Genomic DNA, 25,518 nt, shown 5'->3' on the forward strand with positions numbered 1-25,518 from the left:
CTCTGACCTCATGAAGCTACTACATTAACGCAAGCTCTCTTTTATTTTATGCCTTTGAGTATTCTACGAATGATAAAACAGACATAGAACGTGACATGAATAAACAATGGAAGCAAAAAAGTGATTGATTCCCCCTGGTATTATAGATATGTGCAGAAGTCATAAACATTACATGCTACTTGAGTTAACTGTTACCGTGTCAAATTTACCAGCATTCCAGCTGTATCCAAGCTTCTTAGAAACATTTAAATTGGCAACAATGATGGAAAAGTAAGAAAAGAAATTGAAAGAACAGGATGCGACCTTGACTTTGAAAGTAACAGTATTGCATGTCCGAAGAAACTCTGTGGCTACAAGGATAAATGGCAAATTAAGTCAGGAAATGAGCCGTGAAGGTTTAATCTCTCAACTACCTGTAAGCCCATTTCGTATGGACCCTTAGCTTAGATTGAAAGAATCTTGGAGAGACCCAGGCAGCTGTTCCTGACTGTGCAACTATAGCATTTGTTCAAAGAACATGAAATGATTTTTTAAGTATAACAAAAGTAGACCATTACATCCGGTGAACAGTGGAAGATGGTGAGAGTACAAATGGAAACAAACAGGAAACAAGAGTAAGATTCAAGATCCCTTTATTGTCATGTAATAGTGCAGAGCATGTAATACTACACAAAATGGGCTTCTGCCTGCTGTAAGACAGACAAAAACTCACCATTAGTGTTACCTGGTGCCATTTTTCCAGAAAATTGGATATATATCTTTACCTCCTATAGATCCCGTGAGACCAGCTTTCCTGTGTTTTTACTACAATCATAGCATCTGCAGACTTTTGGGTTTCACTCCATAATATTTTTGAGGCAGAAGCAGGTAACGCAGTTGGTGTAGCAGTTAGCACAACTCTATTACAGCGCTTGCGATTGGGACTGTGGTTCGAATCCCACTCTGTCTGTAAGGACGTTCACCTTGTGCTTGCGTGGGTTTTTCCCAGAAGCTCTGGTTTCCTGCCACCCTCCAAAACGTGCCAGAGATGTAGGTTTATTGAGCGTAACTGGGCGGCACAGTCTTGTGGGCCGAAATGGCCTGTTACCGTGCTGTATGTCTAAATTTTTAAATTTTAATTTAAGACACTGCTAAAACATACTGGCATTGAACACTGCAGTAAGGAGTGAGAAGAAAACAATTTACAAATGAACATCAACTTCAAGGTTTATTGTACACTGACTAGCTTATTAGCTCTACAGAAAGCCACAGGTATTTTATTCACAGAGGTAGCATGGAGGCTGATGTACCATCAGTGATTCAAGCTGAGTAAATTGACAGGCTTTTATCCGTCCTGCTCGACTGCCCTGCACTGAGGAGGGGGGCTGTGGAACAGTCATCTTTATATAGGAGCCTGTGGGAGGGGCCACAGGTACAGTTGGGCAATGGGTGTGCCCAAACTGATAAATATATACAAACAGTGGCTTACCACAGAGGCTAGAAGAATATTTCACTTACATGTCTGATAAAATGGACAAACAAGGCACAAAACCATCAAAAGAAACTGTGAGTGCAAAAATTTCCATGCTCAAACAAAGAGAAGATAATGTAACTCTGGAGAGTTGTTAACTTGGTGCATTCCAAGGCAGGCTCTGTACATCCTCAGAAATGAAGAACTCCAGTGGAAGTTGCTAGGCCCAAAAAGCCATCTGTTTGACTTGGCATATAAGATTACAACAACTGACAGCAAAGAATGCCTTGGAATTCTGTGCTGTACCAGCCACAGATATAATAATATTTTATGTTCAAAGAACTACTTCCAACTACTTGGTCCATAAATCAAGGTGCAGAGCAATTCCACCTCATTCTTCATTCAGATCAAGGAAAATGTTGGACTTGACATTCACATCTAATACATGTTGACTTTTGCCAAATGATGAATGGGCAGTCCCTTGTGCTCATCAACACACATGAAGTATGGATGAAATCAGGTGTGTGAGTGCTCTTACAAGAGTCAACTGAAGGGCTGAGCTCCCGCAGATTTAACATCAAACATTGGGCCACACTTCACTGTGCATTTATTTGAGAGATTTATGCTGCTTAATGCCTTCAAATAATCATTGATTCTTCCTTCTCACCCTATCCTTCTTCCAGTAGGTGAGTGGAGAGATCTGTGCATGTGTTGAAAGTACTGTTAAAGTAGCAGTCACTCCTGGTTGTTGTTGATTGTGAAGTATCATGTTCAGGTACCTTCCAACTCCATTACTGGTTCTACACTCGCTTATCTGGAGCTACATTGTCATCTTTGCACATGATTGAGCTTGATGTAGCTTGCCTTGGAAGGTAAAGAGACAGCAGTTAAAGCAAAGGGCAATAAAACAAAGCCACTGGTGTTACCAAACTAGTTTGTATTGGCACTTCATTGAACCAGTCCCAAGTCTGTCATTGCGAAAGGAATTCAATTCAGATTGGAGATCACAAAATATCCAAGAAGATCAAATGATCACAGTGACAGACATATCCAAGGAGCTGAAGTAATGTGGGCCAATGAATCAAATACTACGTTCAATACCAACAATCATAGAATAGTCAAGAAGCATGAAGATGTGAGTTTCTCAGTACCAGGAACAAGTAAAATGCCAGAAACACCTATACAACTGAGATCAAATTAACCCAGGAAGCCACTCAACAGACTGCATTGTAATGAGTCCATGTAACTGTGAAAAATTTATATTTTAAATTTAGACAATCAGCATGATAACAGACCATTTTGGCTCACGAGTCCGTGCCACCCAATTTATACCCTATTAACCTGCTCCCCCCGAACGTCTTGAATGGTGGGACAAAACCGGAGTTGTTGGAGAAAACGCATGCAGACACGGAGAGAAGGTACAAACTCCCCAAAGACAGCTCGGGATTTGAGCCCCAGTCTGATCCCAATCATTGGCGGCTGTAAAGGCGTTGCGCTTTGCGGGTGTTGTAAAGGCGTTGCGCTTTGCGGGTGTTGTAAAGGCGTTGCGCTTTGCGGGTGTTGTAAAGGCGTTGCGCTTTGCGGGTGTTGTAAAGGCGTTGCGCTTAGCTCTACACCAACCGTGCTGCCCATATTAATGCATATTTTCATCCATAAGGGCAGGCAGTTTGTTTCTAAGATTAGACCATTCAGACCCTTGAACTTACTCTGTACTTTTTATTCTCCACATTTATTCCTTCAGCTTCACTTTCGAAGAGGCCTGTATTCACTTTAAACTCTCTCTTCCTTTTTTTTTGTTACTGAAGCATCTCATCATTTTTTATAGTTCTTGCTAATTAGCTTTCAGTGTTTATTTTCTCCTTGTTGATATTTTTTGGTTCTCTTTTGCTCCATTCTGAATTCATCCCAATCTATGATGTCATATGTTTGGGTATAATTATGTAAATAAGTCTTGTGGTCAGAATTGTAATGATGTCATCTTATGATGTTGACACCACATGCAATAAGCTCTTTCAATGAGCAATGGCAATGCTATTAACACTATGCACAGTTCAATGAGAACCAACTCTGCATCCCCCTAAAGAACAGGTCCCTTGCATAGATACAACTGAGGCAAGGAGAATCCTATGCAGGGTGAACCCACATAAGACAGTGGGTCCAGACGAAATACCCAACTGGGTTAGAACATAGAACACCTCAGCACAGTACAAGCCCTTTGGCCCTTGATGTTGTGCCGACCTATATATTCCTACAAAACCTAAACCCTCCCTACCTCCTAACCCTCTATCTATCTTTCTTTCATCCACATGCCTGACTAAGAGTCTCTTAAATGCCCCCAATGTTTCAGCCTCCACCACCACGTCTGGCAAAGCATTCTAAGCACCTACAACTCTGGGGAAGAAAAAACACCCCTGATATCTCCCTTAAACTTTCCTTTCACTTTGTATAGATGTCCTCTAGTGTTTGCTATTCCCACCCTGGGCTAAAGATGCTGGCTTCTCTACCTTATCTGTACGTCTCAGAATCTTGGAGACTTCCAATAAATGTATTTCTAATAAAGACAGAACAAGACAGAAGAGTGGCACAACTACTAAAGATGTTTCCTCACATACAAGTTGCTGACTTGTTTCAAAACTGTAAATTGCCCCTAGTACATGAGCCAAAGGAAGAATTTAGGCCCTTCAGGTGGCCTGAACAGCCCAGTGTAAAGCTGCATAATCTCCTCCCTTCCAACCAAAATATACTCACCTGAATGCAGCAGAAGCGCTGACGCCAACCCTCTGAAGGACTGAACAGACCAACTGACATAGATGCTTATAGACGTCTGCAACACATCAGTGCAACAGTACATCATCCTTATGGGTTTCAAGACAGCCACCATCATCTAAAAACAGGCTTCAACAACTACCAGCCAGTGGCACTGATCTCTGCCATTATGAAATACTCGAGCATCTGGTGATGGAACATATAAAAAAGCACCTCCTAGAGAAAGTAGACCCATTTCAATTTGCCTACGGATGGAACCATTCCACCAATGATACTATAGCCTTTTCCTTCCACTACGTCCTGACACAACTGGAGAATGACACCTCATAGGCCAGGCTGCTGTTCATTAATTGCAAATCGGCATTTAATATAATTCTCCATCAGAGGCTGATGGAGAAGCTGTCCTCACTGGGAATCAAAACCTGTCTCTGTAACTGGATTCTAGGTTTTATAACACAGACCACAGTCTGTCCAGGTTGACAGGAGAATCACACTGAGAATTGGCACACCTCAGGGTTGTGGGCTCTGTCCATTCCTGTTCATGTTACTGACCCATGATCAAAACACCAGATCCATCTTTAACAGAGGCATCAGGTTTGCAGATGACACAACAGGAGTTGGCCTCATCAGCAACAACAATGTGTCGCACTATAGAGAAGAGGTGGGAAATCTCGTGATATATTGTGAGAGTAGCAACCCGAGTCTCAACGTGAACAAGACAATGGCGATGACTGTGTATCAGGAGGACCAGTGATGACCACCTTCCACTACACATTAATAACTCAGTAGTAGAGAGAGTTCAGAGCATCAAGTTCCTCAGAATCTATTTGAGAAATGATCTATCCTGGACTCACATTTCCTCACTTTTCAGGAATATGCAACAGAGAGTGCACTTCCGTAGAAGGCTGAGGAGGGCAAGACCAATGGCAACCATTCTGTCAACTTTCTACAGGAGCTCTATCAAGGATGGCCTGGCCAGATGCATCACAGCGTGGAAAGGTTGCTCTAGAGCATTGAATCAGAGGTCAATCTGCAGGACCATAAAAGCTCATGTCTCCCTCTCACCACCTCCACCCCCATTAAATATGATTTACCAGGATGGTTGTTTAAAAAGGGCTCACAAAATCAGGAGGACCCCTACCATCATGCATATAGCATCTTCCCACGATGCCTATCAGATCAAAGATACAGAAGAATCAGAGCCAGAACCATCAAGCTGAGGAACAACTTATGCCCACAGACAGTGAAATGAATGAATGACTATGAAAGCAACTTTCTGTAATTGTTATTTATTAATAATATTTATTTTAAGGTATATACACATATACTACGTATATGCATTGTTTGTATGTGTGTCATAAGCTGTATGTATACTTGTTTTGCACTGTTCTGCACCATGGACTGGAGAACACTGTTTCGTCGGTTTGTAATGATACAATCGGATGACAAATAAACTTGAACAGGTAAATTTCTAAAATTCCCTGCATACTCAGTGAAGCCATGCTGCTCATTTTCGTACTTCATTTAGCTATCACATTTAAACAAATTTAAATGCATTAAAACAAGCTCAAATATGATTAAGAAGACAACTTATCTTTCTTGCAGAGTGATTGCCCTCAGATTCTGCACCAGGTAAAACCTGCTGCAGGGTGTCAGAGCAGCTTTCCGAAGATAATCCCTAGGAATTCCATCCTGGAATGAGGCCAGGAAATTGCAGTGGCCCCAAATCAGTTATATTGGAATCGTCATCAAACCCTAGCAAAGTCCGCTTTTGCTGATAATTTTAACTGCAAGAATACAATTGCTCCTGCTGAATGATTTGTTAATTGTTCCTGAAGGACACAACCAGACTTAAACAAATTGGTTGTTACCATTTCCTAATTTTACTGATTTTCCTTTCACATTCCTTTCTTTAGTAATGTGTATCTCTGGGCTTTTTGAACTGGTTAAAGTCTATATAAAATTCTTGAAATATTCAGTAAGTTGGAAGCAACTGTGGAGGAAAATAGACACAGGATATTACAGCGAGTCAAATAAATACTGTGTTATATAGTCAGGATAATGTGAACAATTTTGTATCATGTAAGAATACACCCTTCCCACTGTAGTGCACCACTGTAGGGTGTATATGTGTGAGTGAACAGTTTCCTGACATGGTGGAAGGCATCAGTAAGTAAGGTCTCTTTTGTTATTTGAATCTTGCTTCTATGAGTTATTAAAGAAGCCTCCAAAGTAATGCAGAGACATAACATGGTGGCAGAGGGATAAGAGAACATGAATAAACCCAGACAATTGATTGTAAGTCACTGAAATACAAAGGGGAGGAAGAGAAAAAACATTACCGAAAAAAAAATGGCTGGAGCAATAGCAGCTCACCCAGTGATGGACAGGGAGGCTGAAGATATTGTTGAATAGTTTAAAAAGTTTCACCAGAAGTGCAATTTAGCATTTAAAAGCTTTTTTAAAAATGCAACATCAGAGGAAAAGGTCAGTTTTATACTTCTCTTGACAGGGGAATGAGGCTTTGATTTATTTAATAGCTGGGAGTTTACAGAGGTGGAGAAAAATGATCCCAGAGCAGATATTTGCAAAGTTTGCTTCTCACCTTGAACCCGGGTCTAATCATAGAATTAAATGCTATAAATTTCAAGGCTTAAGCAAGTGACTGATGAAACTGTTGATAACTTCCTCACTAGACTAAAAGTTGTTGCTGCAAAATTTAGATTTAAGGATATAGGGGAAAGATTAGTTGATCAACTAATATGGAGGAGTGCCCATCCCAAAATACAAAAGTCTCTTTTTGGGAAGGATAGGTTGAAGCTGGCCAAAGCTATAGACGCAGCCAGAGCCTTCAAAGCCACAAGGATGTAAATGAAATCCCTATCTATGCAGACCCACCCACAGCAAAGAGAAGGATGGGTTGATGCTATAAAGAACAATCAGAAAAGTTCAAACCCCCAAGACCTGCAGGATGTGTGGCAGACGGCACCTTATGATATCCATAACAAATGCCTCACATACGGTTCTGAATGTAGAGCCTGTGGTAAAGCAAACCACTGGGCAAAGATGTGCATATCGGGTATGAAGAAAACAATAATATCAGTGAAGAAAAAAGACAAGGAGAAGATCCACCACATAAAAGAAACAACGATGAGGACTCCGACACCCAGATACCAGACATAGAATCCATACACCTTCACGAGATGTTGGGTGAGATGAAAGAAGGAAGTGAGTTTCACACAAGGATCCAAATACAGAGGACAATCCAGAACAAGCATACGATATTTAACCTACAGGTGAATCTGGATACTGGATCACAAAGCAATGTACTTCCACTCAGACTCTACCACCAGATGTTCCCAGAGAACTTAATAAAAGGGTATCCAAAGATGGTGCATTGGAAACAGCAAATGTCACATTAACGCCCAATGGTGGATCTATGATCAAGCAGCTAGGGAGAGCTAAGATCAATGGTTGCCACGAGGGAATAAAAATCCTCTGTACATTCTACCTAGTAGATGCAGGCAGACTAGAAATTCTAGGTCTGGATAGATGCTGGAAGTTGCAATTGATTTCTGTCAATTATGAGATCCAGGCGAAGATGATATACCTGAGTAAGTAATATGCAACAATGGAACACAGTTCACATCACAAGAATTCAGAAAGCTGGCTGGAGAGTATGGGTTTGTTATCACTACATCATCCCCATACTACCCCAATGGTCATGGGTTCACTGAAAGACAAGTGCAAACTGTGAAATGCATATTAGTTGTGTCACAAAACAAAATAAGACCCAGACCTAACTCTTCTATCATTATGAGCAACACCTTTAAGGGCTGATGTGAAGTCTTTGGCAGACCTTCTAAATGGCAGGAGATATAAAACAACTCTGCCAAGAAAATATACCCTCCAGAAGACCAGGAGGCAACCAGAAGATGACTGGCTGACACATAAGAAGGACACCGGCATTATAACAAACATACACAAACATTTCCAGAACTCTTCAGAGGGGAGTATGTGCATATTCAAGAGCTGATGTTGAAAACATAGTCCCCAGCAAAGGTCATCAGAGAAGCTGAGATACCAAGATCATACATTTTCGAGACAGACTCTGGAAATCAGCAGAGAAGGAACAGAATTCACATCCATCCAACACAAGATGTGATGAAGCAGAAACCTTTAATACCAACAAAGCGTGCAACACCAAGATCAAGTGAAGAGACCACAACCACTAATACAGAAATATCAACACTGCCGTTGTCAGGTGAAGCACAACAAGCTACATCTCCTACACGTGTACCAGCAACACAGAGCCCAACGGTCTCAGACAAATCCACAAGATGACAAAGGAACATACTGCCACCAGTGTGATATCAATAAGAGCTATTTAAAAAATAGGTGTAAATAAATTAGTGTACAAGTTCAGTTACTTAAGCTGTACTGAAAAGAAGGTGATAAAGAACACTATTTTTTTCTTTATTTTGAGTAGGAGGGATGTTATATAGTCAGGATAATGTGAGCTATTTTGTAACCGCGTAAAAATGCACCCTTCTTACCGTATTAACTGTAGTGCACCACTGTGGGGCGTATGTATATGTGTGAGTGAACAATTTCCTGACATGGTGGAAGGCATCAGTAAGTAAAGTCTCTTGCATCTCTAATTTATTTAAGAAGCCTCCCAAGTAACACAGAGACATAACACAGTGGAACCCCGTTACAATGTGATAGTTTAGGTCCAAAAAAAATCTCATTGTGAAAAAAACAGGGTCGCACTAAATAGAGATTCCAATAAATCATTGCAGTTGCAGATGAAATTAAAGTACAAAGTAATTTTTTAATGAACTGACTGCCCCGCTCCCCGCGGCAACCCAAAGTCCCCACTCCTGGCAGTAGCCCGACGTACGAGTCCAATGATTAATCATGTAATATCTGGATTTGGATTGAATTGGGGTTCCATTGTAGTAGGGAAACTAAGGTTATGGGAAACAGGCAGGGAGGTGGAGTTGAATCCACAGCTAATTCAACCAAGATCTGAGAGAGTGGTGGAACAGGTTCAACAGACCAGATGGCTGACCCCAGCTCCTATTTCTAATGTTCTTATGACACAAAAAGAAACTCCAAATACATTTTACTTGGTATTATTTTGGTGCTATATGGTAGGATGATACAAAATTAACTAATATGAACTATAAAATCAGTTTTGTAGCACTAAATTCTTTAGCATGAATATGTCCAAGAGCTCACCCTTCTCTCAACATCACCTGTATATCAAGGTTGTGGATAAATGACCACTTGCAGTATGGATATCTCACTAAATAAACATGAATGAAAATGAAATATGGATTGTTTCACTGCTCAGTATATGCTCATTTTGTCCATTCTTCACTGTTTTTTTTGACAATTGTCTTCTTCTCCCATCACTAAGGAAGCACTCAGAGTCACCTGCTGGCATGTGCTATAATGTTTCAACCATTAATTGGAGCCCAAAATGAGAATTATGACAAGTACAAGATGAAGTTTTTGTCACATGGACCAAGAGGTTATTTAGCAAGCAGATAGTTAGACAACTCATGCATAGTACGACAATTAAGATATATTACAAAAATGTAGTGTTATGGAGAGAGAGGGATCAGCTATTATGTAGCAAAGGCAGCATAATTTTACTGTTTTGGGGTTCATTCATGAGTCTAATAATGGCAGGAATGAAACTGTTCTTGAATCACATATCCCAAATTATTTGTATTGATTGTGCAAAGAAGTCATAATTTTCTTTCTTTTTCAATCTTATTAAACGTAATATAACAAACAATACATGAGGAGAGTAGAATACAGAATTGAATAGTAAAAACAGAAACATCAATATATTTCAATACACAATACAACATATAACATTATAATATATTGAACAATATTATCCCTTTCTCCTCAATTTCAAAAGAGGGAAAAAATGTTGCTAAAACCCCATCTAACAAAAAAACAGCAAAAACAGCAAAATAAGGCTGGGCAGCCTAAACTGAGAGCCTGTGGTACAAGCTCACTACAACAGATCAATACAAATTATTTATCTTGTCTTTGGCAATAAAAAAAATCAACAGAAATCCAAAACAGTCTGGAAGGTAAAGTCAAAATGCAAATTAACTCATATGAAAATGGTTTATAAAGGGACACTTCAAAATTTCTTCAAACTTAACAGATGTACCAAAGGTACAACTTCTTTTTATTTTCTAAATTTAAACATGACTTAACTTGAGAGAACCATTGCATCAAAGTAGGTGAATTATGCCATTTAATGGCATAATGTTAATTCATTATTTTCAAATAAGTAATAATTCCATTCTCAACAATTTGTGTTTAACTTTTCTAGGTCAGCATTCGTGACTGGTTATGGGCTGAAAAGATCTACAACATCTGCGAGATTCTTTGTAAAGTTCATAAGGTAATTATCGCTGTGTGACAGTGAAATGAAGTTAGCAATATGAAGTACAGAGCAATAAACATCATTTAAAAAAACCATTTAACTGATGAACTTGTGGTGTACCCATCAAAGGCAAGATAATAGGAAAATAATAATCAACTTGAAAGGTGCATAATTTCACACTGTTACGGTCATGCAGAGCTGCTGTTTAAATCAGTAGTTTGGTTTCCATGTAATAAACACAGTGGTTATCCAGTGATTAATGGATAGACTGAAGCTGGACATCTGAACATATAAATTAATTTTTTATCCCTTTATCAAATCGATCTGATTTAAAAAGCTAATCTTCGCTAGGATTCTCCTAAATAGAATAATGCCTAGTAATAGTATTAGTAGTCACTGTTAAACTACCATATTTGAGTTCAATTTGAAATTGAACAAAGAGAAACTAAAGTCAGATGTGTCAATATTTCAGTGGCAGGGGAAAGGAACTGCCCAAAGTGGATTGTAAAGGGGCACTAGGAGGGAGGAAGGCAGAGCAGCAATGGATGGAGTTTCTGCGAGTGATGAGGAAGGTGCAGGATGGACGCAGACCAAAAAAAGAGGAAATGTTCAAATGGAAAAATGTCACAACTGTGGCTGATAAGGAAAGTCAAAGCTAACATCCAAGCAAAAGTTATCTTTCCATTTGATCTATCATTTTTGTTTAGTCAATCCCCTTTTGAAACTCCAGTCGCTCTGCTATGACTAATATTAATGACTGGTGACTCTAATTGTTGACCATTGTGACCTATAATGCATTTTATTTGTTCTGAAAGACCTCTGCCCATAACAGGCTGCTCTGTCAATAGTGGTCTCTACTGACCAAAAGTTTATCTGTGATTTGATATAAAAAATTTGTTACTTCCTAACATGGAATGAATGCCACACAAACCTAGTTCTGTTCTGAATCAACTCAATATTATGCAGAATTTTTCTCAGTATAAATGTTGAATAAATTTTCTCTATTCACATATCACATTGTCAGTGCTATGCTGGTCAGCTGATTGGGTTTGGATTTACATGCCATTGCTATATATTGAATCATCTGATATATTTAAAACAATATGTGGCCTTAAAGGAACAGATGTGATGAATTTGGAATGATAATTTGAACTACTTGCATCCCATATGATGCAGACTTTTTTCAGGAGTCAATTTTTCATCACTGCCCTTCCAACTATATCTCCACCATCTGAAAGGTAAAAAGATCGTAGTTACATGGGAACCTTAATAAGTTTCCAGCAAGTCACAGATCAACCCAACTTGGAAATGTATTGCCAATCCTACGCCATCACTGGATTACAATCCTGGTCCCTGGTATCTTCGTTACAATAGGACATGGCAGCTTACATCACTTCATCAAATGCAGCTCAGGTGGTTAATTCCAGCAAGAAAATATTCTTTTATTTTGCAAGTGTTCTTTTGTGATTGGCCTCAGGCAAGGAAAATAGACAATGATAGTTTAACATGTCTCTTTATTATACATATTGAGGTCACATACCTGGATATACCAAGAAAACAGTATTGCTCTAATGCTTCTCTGACAAACATAAATATTGTGGCAAAGAAGTTTTATTACACTTACAGGTACTAATCAGCTCATTGCCAAGTGAGCCCCCAATATTGACCATGCTAATCCTTTGTTTCCACGTCTTCTCCTCCCTGGCATTGGCCACCTTACAATCAAGAGCTGCGCAGAGGCTCTCTGGTGAAACATGGGATCACCAGTCAATTGATACTTTTCAGCTCCAGCAAGTCTGTAATTTGTATTTTTCTATTACATCATGTATTATTTAATCCATTCTTATTATCATAGGACCTGTAACTTGTGAACATATTATTAAACATTCCAATAGTGTCTGCCTCATGGCACAGTTCAAGTAGCAGCACCAGCGATCGGGACTTGGGTTTGAATCCCACTCTGTCTGCAAGAGTTTGTACTTTCTCCCCGAGTCTGCATGGGCTTTCCCCGGGTGCTCTGCTTTCCTCCCACCATTCAAAACATACCAGGGTTGATGGGTGTAAATTGGGCAGCACGGACTCGTAGGGCGAAGTGGCCTGTAATCATACTATATGTCTCATTTAAAATTTTTAATTTTTGGACCAAATGTTGTTAGTGTTTTTATTTTTATTTATTCATAACATGCAAAATGCTTTTGGATATTTGTTTCCTTTTAGGAGAATTTTGTAAGATTAATATGACCAACAGATGTTTTCTTTCATTATTAGTGAAAAAATATTCCATACTAATGAAGTGAAGACGACTTGAGATAATGAATCTAATCAATCTATTCTCAACTTGAAAAATAAAGCAATAACATAAGTTGGTCTTGACGGATAAAACACTGTCATAACTATACCTTTAATCTTCCTTCTTAAAACAGTACTTCTCTACATATGCAGAATAGACGTTGAGCCATATCAATTGTATTTTAAAGATAATGTGCAGTATATGCTTGAAATAACTGACTTTTTGAATGGATTTTCATGCTATAATTATTTAAACATCTTTCCTCTTAATCTTGGCTGACAGCAATGGCTGATTAAAATACTTGATATAGTTTTATCTGCCTGCAAGAATTAAATGGCTCAAAGATAATCCACTGCAGAATATTTTACAGCTCTGGCTTGCTGATGAATGCTGGCTGCAAGCAAACTTATATTTAGGTCTTCATCAGGACTGCGAGCTTCAAGACCAGAGGCCATATGGCTTCAGTATCCTGGCAGGTCAAGGCGAGAACCATTACTTCTGCGTAGAGACAGGGAGTGATCTTGCAGTATGGGAGAAATCGTTCCAGAGAGCGGTTTTCATGGATGTGCAGAGAACAGGGGTAAGTGAAAATGGCTGAACTCTTTGTATGTAGATAAATATTTCCATTGTGATGATTAATTTTCAAATTACACTTGCATTGTTCAGATGTTTATCCTGTGTGGAAGTGCTCAACACATGTTACTGAAGTCAATTAAACCATATTTCAGCAGTAGTGTACAATGTGATGCTGCCATGGTATTGAACCAACCCACAATAAATTTCTTGGCACATGTATTTTTGTTGTTACATCTAATATGCATAACAAATAATGCAATAACTAGGAAATTAACATTTTACTGTGAAACTGTAAAAAAACTGAGCAATTACATGACAAATGCTCTGCTCCTATTATTTTTCACCAATGTACTGAATCATTCCTTAATAACAAATTACAGCATTAAAATCTTCTTTTTAATCATATTAAGGTTCAAGGTTATTTTATTGTCATGTAATTAAAAACAGTACTTTATTACACGGAATTTGCTTTCATCTACCATAAGGCTGACAGATTTGGCATAGGCAGAAAATGATTTGGGAATGAAAATTGGAATAGATTGAAAAATATATTGTTATGGGGTATGTTAGAATTGTTATGGATAAATATGTCTTAAAAGTGAGATTGTGGAGGGTTTGGTGTAAATACATCTCATTTAAAATGCAAGAGCTTTGCTGAAGCCCTTTAAGAAGTCATGTGGGTTTTACAAGCAGAGAGAGAGAGAGAGAGAGAGAAAGAAGTCAGTTCTACAGTAGCAGTTAAGGCTTCAAAATGTGATGCTGACAGGCTTGTTGAAAAACACCATTTTGAAGATGGGTTGTGAGTTCCGAGTTCAGCCTGTTCAAAATCCTGGTAGTCCTTACAAGAGGAAATGGCTGACTAGAGTGTTTCTCCTGAAATAAGGGAAACAAGAGGAACTCTGTGGTGACCTGGAAGAAGAGGTTATCATTTGGAAAACCCATGATGGGCAAGTTTCTTCCACAAGACAATGAAGTGACTGATTGGAGGAAATCAGTTTGTGTATTTCCAATGAGCAACAAATTTCTCTCTGAATCTTCCTGAGAGGTAACCATTTAACTTTAAGCACCAGAGCCTGGTTAAGATTCATAAATGTTAAATTCTGTGCCCAGTATAAGAATTGCCTGATACCAATGAAATTGGGGAAGTGAAAAGTGAATGATTGGACAGTGGAAAAAGAGAACTTTCCTGAACATATACACATTACATACACATGCGCTTAGTAATAAGTTAAAGATTGATGCTGTTTTTATGTTTAAAGAAAATTAAAAACAATTTTTGTTTAGGTAACCATCGACTTGGTGCATTTCTATTGCTGCTGGGTTTTGGAGTCCTCTAGGCTGGTAACTATATAAAAATTTAGGTAAGATATTCGATTTATGACTGATCAAAGGTATAGGAAGGGGCGACCATTGAGTTAAACACTGTTTCACATGCTTGGATAACATAAGATTTTTTTAAAAGATACTTGCAATTCTTTGTAACTGTAATATAGAGATAATTAAATTGATTTTTCACAATCTTAAAAGAAACAATAGTGTACACTGATGCAGGTGTATTCAAAGAGAAAAAAAATCTTTTATGCAGATTTAATCTACATTCTGACAACTGACTAAATTGAGAAAGTATTGATAGCAAGGATAGTTTAGAAGTGTCAGGGCTTGTTAAGAAAAGCAGAAGATCATCTGCATATGTTCAATTCCCTTCCTACAAATCCCTGATATATCCTCAGACACTTAAAATGCGATCGCTAATGTCTCTATGGCCAAATCAAAAAGTAATAGACTTAGAGGACATCCTGTTGGAGATTGAAGGGCTGCAACAGTTGAACATGTGAGAATTGAAGCCATAGGGCACAAATACTGTAATTTGATCCATGTCATAAAACATGGTCCAAAATTGAATTTTTCTAAGATTGTAAATAAATAGATCCATGCAACTCAATCAAATGCCTTCTCTGCATCAGGGAAAGAAGACATTCCGGAGGTATATTGGAAGATAAGTACAAAATATTCAATAAGAGGCATATATTAAAATAAGAGTAATGGTTTTTAATAAAAAACAGTCTGATCTTCAGAAATGATGGATGGTAAAATATTCTCCAATCTACTGGTCAAAACTTTTACATCAACATTTAATAAAGAAATTGACCTGTAGGAGAAGCAATCAGTTGAATCTTTATGTTTTTTTTTACTATGAGAGATATACACATTCATTAAATGTTGCCAAGAGACTATCTTGCCTAAACAAATCTGATAACACAAAACTTAATTGAGGTGAAAGCAATTGAGAAAATGATTTGGAAAAACTCCACAGGAAACTCAGTGGGTCCTGGAGATTTTCCAGAATACAATGAGTAAATAGCAGCAGCTGTTTCCTCTTGTGATATAGGCTCATCTAGTCTTATTTGGTCATCTGAAGAAAACATGCAAATATTTAAACATCAAGGAAATTCTTCAGTGAACTGCTATCATTTGTGAATTCAGAAGTAGAAAGTCGGGAATAACATTTCCTGAATGTATCACTTATTTCAGTGTGATCTGTAGTAATGTTACCATCTCCTTTCAAATCATTATAATTTGCCACTTGGCTTCAAAACCTCTTAACTGATAAGCTAAAAGCTTACCAGATTTATTGCCATGAATATAAAACTGATTCTTACCCCTCAAAAGTAAGCATTCAATCGGATACATTGAAAGGACATCAAATTTAGTTTGAAGTTCAATTTTCTTTATATATCACTCAGAATTTTTAATTTGAGAGTATTGTTGATCTATTTGTTTAATACGATTAACTAATTCTAATCTTTCTTTATTCACCTTTTTTATATTCACGGTGTAAGAAATAATTTGCCCACTCAGAAAAACTTTCAAAGCATCCAAAACAATTAAACTAGTTTCTAATGAAGTATTTGTATCAAAGAAAAAAGTTACCTTCTCCTCCATAAATTTCACAGTCATTATCTGATAAAATTGAAATGCCCATGTCTTTTTATTTAAGGGAGGCCAAGAAGAGTCATAAATAATAAAATAGGGGCATGATCTGATATTACCATACTCTGATAGTTACAAAAACGAGTCAATCAAATCAATTGATTATCAATAAGAAAATAATCAGTTCACAAATATGTGCAATGAATGTGTGAAAAGAAATAATACTCTTTCCTATTTTGATAAAGGAAATGCCAAAAATTAGAAATACCACAATTCTATTTTTAAAAAAAGAATGAATTAATGAGGCAGATTTATTCATTGTGGTAGGGTTAAGAGATGAGTGATATCTGAAGCAGGGACTAAACAACAATTAAAATTCCCACCAGTACCAGAGAGTATAAACTCAAGTCTGGTAAGGAAGTAAAAAACAATCAAAAAAACCACTCATCATCTATAATAGGAGCATAAATATAGCAAAAACTACAATTTTATTATACAATATCCCTAAAACAATGACATAACAACCATTTGTATCTGATACAACATTGTGATGAACAAAAAGAATATTTTGATTTATAAGAATTGAGACCCCCAGTTCAGCTCCCCCCCCCCCCCGGCTTTAGCCTGGATGGAGGAACAAAAATACTGCCCCCTCCACTTTGTCATGGCGTGAGAATTACAACTACAACTATGCATTTCTTGTAAAAATACAATAGTAGCTTTAAGTTGTATAATATGTGAAAACAATTTTCTTTGCTTAACCAATCATTCAAACCTTTTATATTCCAACTAAGAAAATTAATAAAATTATCCATACTTTTTCATAAATAATGTAAGTTTGTTATTACAAATAATATCCAAACTCCAGAAGTTAACCTTGAAGCAAAAAATTTGAAATGGATGATAAATTGTAAATAACCTTTACAGGGCCTCAAATTGTACAGATTCCTAAAGCCATAGCAACTTTGAGAAAACACCCCCACACCCTTCCCCCTCTCTCTCCAAACCCAAAGCCAGACAGCTGCTAAAGATGTCAACAGCAAGCTCTTCAAAACAATCAATTTTGTACCCATACCAATCTTCCTGTTGGACATGTTATCTCTAGCTCTAATCCTGTTAATGTAAATATAATCAGTCCTTCCAAACGATACTTAATTCTATTATGACTACAACCAAAAAAGTTCTTTTAAAATTTATCATGCAATTTTAAAAAGTATATGATAAAGTAAAAATTTGAACCATTATTACTAAGAGAAAAAAATGAATGTATAATTCTCAGTACTCTTCTCATAAAAAAATTATAGCTCAATTAATTTAATGCAAATAAAATTACTTACATGAAAAATTTGCCAAGGCAAAAAAGCCAACCAGTCTTTGACCAACAAATATTATGTAACAAGTGTTAGAATCCTTAAAAGTAATAATAAGTCATCAGGTAGAAATTCACATTGGGTGTGATGTTGTAGGGACATCATTTAGGTAGATCTGAGCCTCTTCAAATGAACACAGCCACTTCTCATCTCCATTAGACAATGAAACGCTGAGATGCACGGGATACAACAGACAAGGTTTAGAACCATGCTTGTACAACTCCGACATTGCTTCTCTGTATTTGGCATGCTGCTTCCGAACTTTGGAATTGTAATCCTCTGCAAACCTGATCTGCTTGCTGCAATATTTGAGTTTCCCTCTTCGATGAGCTTCATGAATCAGAAAATCATTTATTTGATCATAATGTAGCCAAAGAACAACCAAGTGTGGTCTCTGCTCTGGAGCCAGCTTCGGTATTTGAGAGCAGTGAGCTCTATCAATCTCTGGTGGAGATGGAAGCAGCTCCTTCCCAAAAACCACGTGAAGCAACTTTGAAAAAAAAATTTGTAAGATGCCCACCTTTTGTAGATTCAGCCAAGCCTAGAATACATAGATTTCATCATCTCCTTCTACCTTTCAGGTCAACAACTTTCGCCATTTGCTTCAAATTGCTGTCTATTAATCTAGAGCATTCTTTTTCCACTTCATCAACATGGTCACAAAGTAGTCAATTCATGCTCAACAGATGACAAGCGTTTACCATATTCCTCAGTTAATCTCTGGTCTTGGTCAAATTTAGTATTAATCTGTCCCAAGTAACTTTAAAATCGTCAGATAACAACTGTGCTAATTCAGTAGATCAGTAATAGCCTCCGTAGTCAGATTAGCTGGCACCTCTTGTAGCCATTTTAATGCAAGTATAAGTAAAAAAATGTTATGAGCCCAGAGGACCCATAAACCCAACAGCAATAGATATTCACCAAGACAAATGGTTACTTAAACAAAAGTTGTTTTTAATTATCTGTAAACATGAAAACAGGATCAAACTTTACCTTAATACTTAACTTACCTAACTCAACCCCCTTCTAATTCTAGGTGCACGTATATGTAATGTGTGTGTAAGTTTAGAAAAGTTCTTTAATTCACAGTCCAATCTCACCTCACTCCTCCAAGTTCACTGGTTGCAGGAAATTCTTATACTGTGCATTGAATTGAACATTTATGAAGTTCACCAAGCTTTGGTGCTTGAAAGATAAATGGTTACCACTCATGAAGGTTCTTGGTGGTTTTCAGAGAGAGATTTGTTATTCACTGGGCATAACCTGGTCCCTTCTAATCAGCCACGCCAGTGTCTTGTCAAAGAAACTTGCCCCATCAGGGTTTTCCAGATGATAACCTCTTTCTTTCAGGTCACCAGAGAGTTCCTTTTTGTTTCCCTTATTTTAAGTGAAACATTATGCATCGAGTCCTTTCCTATTCTCTGGACCACAAGGGCTTTAACTAGGCTGAACTAAGCACTCACAACCCGTCTTCCAAATGGGGTGTTTCCACAAGCTTGCCAGCTTGTCCTGTTCCAGTCCCAGCTGCTGCTGCTGAACTGTAAAACTGCAGAAATGAATTCTCTCTCTCACTCTCACACTCAGAGAAAAGCCTGTTTGACTCTTTCTGCTTGCAAAACCACATGACCCTCTTAGAACAGCAACCTTCACTCAGACAGGCTGCTGCTCCAAAACTAATCCTCCGAGTTCTTTCATCTGTTGCTTTTCAAAACAACAATCCATTAGTGGAGTCCCTTGGGTACTTCCCAATGCTTTTGCCAAGGCATTCGGAGCTGGCCTGTCTAGCTTGAGCAGAGCTCCAGTATTTTAAATACTGGAGCTGTTTTGAAGTGTTTGTTTGTGACCTACACTAAAAAACCTGCCCCAATTTATCTATATACAATATAAAACACAACATATTCTGTCACACAAGACACTGAAGTGTGAAAAGTGAAATGTGCAAGGAACTTGGAGTGAGATTAAATATAGAAGGGTGATGAGGGACTGAATGGCCTACTACTATTTCTTTTGTTATTTAATTTGGATGAATTAACCTCAATGTTAATAAATCCCACAAAATCCTATACTTGTAAAACTCTTTTCAAGAGCCCTACAGTTTTGTTAAAACCTACAAATGCAGGAAGCATACTGATTTTTTAAATGGTTCTCAACAAGACACTGAAGCTCTGATGGCAGGTTATATCAAAAAACAAATATGCTGCTCATTCCACATGTTCATCCATGTGCATTCTAGTGGAGACTGACTACTCTTCAATCATTGTCCATTTAATATTGACATTGGCAGAGAGTTGTTGCAATTTTGCAAAAGGTGGATTTGGGTTATTTCCAGTTAGATCAAGAATTACTATATTTTCCTTGTCACAATGAAGGATCAGTCATTTGAATGGAGATTGTTATTTCAGGAGGTGGAATGATGGAACTCTCCCTTTCTTCAGGTTCCTTCCCATCTTATATGGCATGCAGTATTCAAACCAGGTTAATAGCGTATTATTATATGCAAAACTTTCATTTCAAGTCTCACTTTCCGAATTAAGTAGAATTTCACAGTCATTTTGGATCTAGCTGGTGCAGTTTCTAAAACTGATGTTGGCCTGATCTCGGTATACCATGGAGGTGCACTCCAAGCCTCTTTTACAAGAATAGGGTTTTCCTCTATAAGTTGGTTTGTTGGGAAAATTTAAATGTGGAATTGTACAGCTTGTTACGTTTTTAGTTCAGTTGCATATTATAGTTGACGATGACTGCGGCACCAAGGAATGGCTTCTCAACTTGTTGAGAACATAACTTTTAGGCAGGCTGCAGTGATTTGCTTGCAATTCACCGACCCACCTGGAATGATAACAAATCCTAGATCTTCGTTCTAAATGTCACCATTCAAGGCAGCACAGATTGGCAGGGAGAGTGAAGCAGTTAGCACAGAGCTATCACAGCGCCAGTTCTCATCTGGTGTTGTTTGTATATTCTCCCCGTTACTGTGGGTACAGGTGTTTCAGTGTCCGCCCATCCTCCAAAAACCTGCGGGATTTGTAGATTAATTGGTATACTTCTTTTGCACATGGGTCAGAAGAGCATGTTTCCGTACTGTATCTCTAAAATAAAATTGAATTACAATTTTAAAGTTAAATTTAAACCCTGGTCACATTCCGGCAGAATGTTCAATATTCACGTTTTTGAGTCTATTTGGCTTAATCTGGAATGCCTTCTTTCTTTGCATTGTCCAGCCCTCATCGTCTTTCACAAAATTTGAATGTGCATGGCTTGACTGCTCCCAAATGTGTGCAACAACACTGCTGAATTTTCATTCATTAAAACACTAAATTGTATAACATCAGGTCACTGAAGCATCGGCAAGGGCACCGAAGCAAAAACAAGTCACGAGATCACATTTCTAGGAAACATTTACCATTAGTTTCCATTCCCTGAAGTTACTTGGTTTTATTATTAAAATCTTTCCAGTGTTGGTATACATATGAATTTCATATTCCTCATCCTGTTTAGTTATATAACATTACAAAGTTGAAATGGTTGACTGTAGAAAACAAAACACTGGTAAACTTGGAATTATTCTGCAAAATGCAACTCATATTCTATTTTCTAGAAAAGATAAGAGGAAGTAAAATCCATCAGTGAAAGGAGAGGACACAGCGATTTGGTCTCCCAGTAGCTGCTGTATATTTTGAGGATATGTATGACAGATGTACTTTTGAAGTATGGTCATGCATTCATTTGTTGGGGCCAGATTTACTAATTCTGCTGCAATTTTAGCTGACTCTATTCTGAATCAGCATGTAAGTGGGACCAGAAAAAAGAAAGTCATGAAGCTGATTTAATACCAGGACCAAAAGTGACCTACCATTGTTTGATGCATAGCAAATAATTATAAATTCATTGAGCTGTTATTGAACACAAGTTGTCTGTAAACCTGTTATGATTCAGATAGAGTAAAACCCCGATTTTACATGCCTTGAATTAATGCAAATTCAGATATCATAGAATGAGTCATTGGACCTTTTTTTTTGCTCTTTCGGGAACAGTGTTTTGGTGAGTTAGATAAAAATGGAACAAACTGCTAGAAAAATAAAATCAATTTCTTTGAAAGATAAGATTCAAGCACTTGATGTGATCAAAACTAAAAGTCAAACTCAAGTTGCACAGGTGCTCGCAAAATACTGGAATCAACACTTCGTGGCTGGAAATCTCAAGAAGATAAGTTACGCATGCTGCTTTGGAAAGTTGAGGAAGAGGCCAAATGCCTGAAGGCAGCCAAAGATGTCAGCCTCAATGACTCCCTGTATGAGTGGTTCGTTCAAGCGCACTAAGAAGGCCTTCCAATTTCTGGTCCTATTCTCAAACCTCAAGCCAAGAAGTTTGACAAGCAGATCAACAGAAAACCTCACAATTCAAAGTTAACAATGGATGGCTAGACCGGTTTAAATGCCGACAAGGGATTTCTCAAGTGTTAGTGTCAGGAGAAATTCATTCAGCTGATAGTGCCACCGCCAGCTTCATTCAAGCCAGAAACACAATCACCTTTTAAGAAATAAACTGTAAATGATGATTGCTAATATTCTTGAATGTTTTTATTTGTTGTTTTGCTTGTTAAAAAGCTTTACTAAAAAAAATTTGGTGTTGTAATTTCTACTGCAACAACAATGATTTATTTGCAGAATTCTTTAAATCAAAGGTAATTTACATGCCAAAAGGTAAATGTGCAAAAAAAACAGATCAAAATAGGGGTGTTTTACAATGTTAGGTCAACATTGGGTCAGTTTGAATGCTGATTTCTTGAACCCTGATTGAGCGTGACCCCACTTTTTTTGCAATTACATTTTATGGACTGCAAAGATCGTATTTTAATGGGGCTACGCTTATACCTTCAATGCTCATCCAAAATTAATATCACCATACTTTATTTTAAAGATTTAACTTCAGAAACATGAGGAAACAACTAAGTAGAATACTGTGGGGGTGTGAGCAGTGGATGAAACACAGCCATCACATTGAGGGTCATTAACGACTGTTCTTATTCAAATTCAGCATGAGCTCAGTCACCTGGTGCATTGTGACATCATAATCACTGCCCAGGGTGCGCGCTGGAAGGGATGGTAGAGTCAGAGAGAAACCTCTGATGATGTCATTTCCCCATGGCTGCCCAGTCACATGGCAATACAAGCGGGGCCAATTCACCATGAGGATGGGCACCGCCACACAACCCCCCCCCCCCCCCCCGAACTGGCTATGCGTCATGTCACTTTAGCGGCCAGCCCTGGCACTTGGGCGCAGCCTTCTGCACGGCTGTGATAAGTCCAGATGGGCCACCTTCAGGCAGTCCACCTTAAAAAGTTCCTCTCTCCCCCCAGAACGTCCAGGGTGAAGGTTCCACTTGTCTGGTGCAAGACTTTGTATGGCCCTTCTTACGATCACTGTAGCGGTGCACCTTGTAGTCCCCTCCACACGAAAACGAACTGGGCCGAGTCAAACTCTTTGGCGAGATTAAATGGTTGGGTGCCGTGGCATGCCGGGGGTGGGGGAGCTAGGGAGGCCAGTCACCTGCGTAGGTCCATCAGCAGGTTTTGTCGGTGGCCATGGTGTCAGGGTCTGGGCCGAAAAACTCACCTGACAGGGAAAGCAGTGCATCATAGACCATCTCCGCTGTGAAGCCTGCAGGTCCTCCTTGGGTGCCGTCCTAATGCCGAGGAGGACCCAGGGTAGTTTGTCTGCCCAGTTTGGAGAGCCTGGCCATAAGCGATGTCTTCAGGAGCCTGTGGAACCTCTCCACCAATCCATTGGGTGGTATGCAGGTGGTATGATGTGGTGTGGTGGAGCTTGACCCCCAGGAGCTTCGCCCTCTGAGTCCACAAGGCAGATGTCAACTGCGCCCCTCTGTTGTTAGTGATGTGCGCCAGGACTCTGAAACGGGTGATCCATTGGCTGACCAGAGTCCTGCTGCACATCTCCGCGGAGGCCTCCTTAATTGGGATGGCATCTGGACACCTTGTGGGCCGATCCACCACCGTGAGCAGGTAATGAGCCTCCTTGGACACTGGCAGGGGCCTGAAGACATCAACGTGGATGTGTTGGAATCTGCGAACCGCCAGGTCGAAGTTCTGGATAGGGGCTCACGTGTGTTACTGGACCTTGGAGGTCTGACACCTCCAGGTATAGTTCCTGGTCAGTTCCGCGACCTCCTTCTTTAGCCCATGCCACACAAACTGCTCCACGACCATCCGTGCAGTTGACTTTACTGCTGGGTGAGTGAGGTCATGGATCAGACTGAAGACCTTCACCCTCCATTGCGGCAGGACCACCGGGCGTGGCATGCCTGTTGAGACTTCGCAGAGCAATGTGTCCGGGCTGCTGGGCACATGGACATCCTTGAGTTTGAGGCCCAAGATGGCGGTCCGCAAAGCCTGTGTCTCCACATCTTTCCTCTGTGCCTGAGCCAGTTGCTCATAATCGAGGCCAGGCACGAGAGTGCTGATGGCTTGACGGGACAGTGCATCCGCCACTACATTGTCCTTGCCAGCCCTGTGTCGGATGTCGGTCATGAACTCAGACACATACGAAAGGTGGCGCTGCTGTCTGGCAGACCACAGATCTTGGCCATCGCCAATGCTTGAGAGAGGGGTTTGTGATCCGTGAAGGCTGTGTACAGCCTGCCCTCGAGGAAGTAGCAGAAATGGCGGCTGGCCAAATACTGCGCCAGGAGCTCCCAGTCAAAGGTGCTGTATTTGCGCTTTGGTAGACGCAGCTGCTTGCTGAAAAAGGCCAATGGGCACCATTGTTCATCGAGCCACTATTCCAGAACCCATCCCCACCCCCACCAACTGCCATAGCTGAGGCGTCCACAGAGAGCGCCATGTGTGCCTCTGGCCATGGGTGCACCAGCAGCGTGGCGCTGGCTAGAGCCTCCTTTGTCACGATGAAAGCCCTGTCCTCCTCCTCTGACCATAATGGTGGCCATGAGTGAGAACAATGGCCGCATGGTGCACATGGCTCTGTGGATGAAACAATGGTAAAAGTTCACAAGCCTCGCAAACTCTTGGAGGCCTTTCAGGGTGGAGGTTTGAAGAATTGTTGAACAGCTGCTACCTTCTCTGGTGCTGGCATGGTCCCAGCCACCGAAATAGTGTGCCCCAGGAAATGGAGGGACTCCTTGCCAAACTGGCATTTGGCCATGTTGACTATGAGGCCGAAGTCTGCCAGCCAGGCTAAGAGTGTGCAGAGATGAGCTTTGTGTTCATTGCGGTTGCGACTGTCAATTAGAATATCATCCAGGTAAATGAACACAAAGTCCATGTCTTTTCCATCCGCGTTCATGAGACGCTGGAATGTTTGGGCCACTTTTTTTAGACCAAAGGGCATACGTTGGAACTCGAAGAGGCCGAAAGGGGTGATAATGGCCATCTTACCCACGTCATCTGGATGCACCGGAATCTGATGGTATCCCCGCACGAGGTCCACTTTGGAGAAGATCCGTGCACAGTGGAGGTTGGCGGAGAAGTCCTGTATATGGGGCACCAGGTACCTGTCGGGGGTATTAGCATTGTTTAACTGATGGTAATCCCCGCACGGTCTCTAACCCCTGGATAATTTCGGGACCATATTTAGCGGCGATGCCCAGGTGCTGTCCGAATGCCAGATGATTCCCAGTTCCTGGAGCCTGGAGAACTCCTCTTTTTCATGCTAGAGCTTCTTGGGTGGCAGCCGTCTCTGG

The 25,518-nt window shown here is 39.6% G+C and overlaps 1 protein-coding gene across 1 annotated transcript in view; it reads left to right on the top strand.

The window, feature by feature from the left end:
• Positions 1-25,518, top strand: part of sntg2 (syntrophin, gamma 2) — a 276,157-nt gene that overhangs the window by 222,268 nt on the left and 28,371 nt on the right. The window contains exons 13-14 of the mRNA XM_069888098.1: positions 10,581-10,652; positions 13,295-13,504. Coding sequence (XP_069744199.1) covers positions 10,581-10,652; positions 13,295-13,504 — 282 coding nt within the window. The remainder of the gene's footprint in view (positions 1-10,580; positions 10,653-13,294; positions 13,505-25,518) is intronic.

Source organism: Narcine bancroftii, chromosome 6 (assembly GCF_036971445.1).
Source record: "Narcine bancroftii isolate sNarBan1 chromosome 6, sNarBan1.hap1, whole genome shotgun sequence".
In the NCBI taxonomy this organism is placed as follows: domain Eukaryota; kingdom Metazoa; phylum Chordata; class Chondrichthyes; order Torpediniformes; family Narcinidae; genus Narcine; species Narcine bancroftii.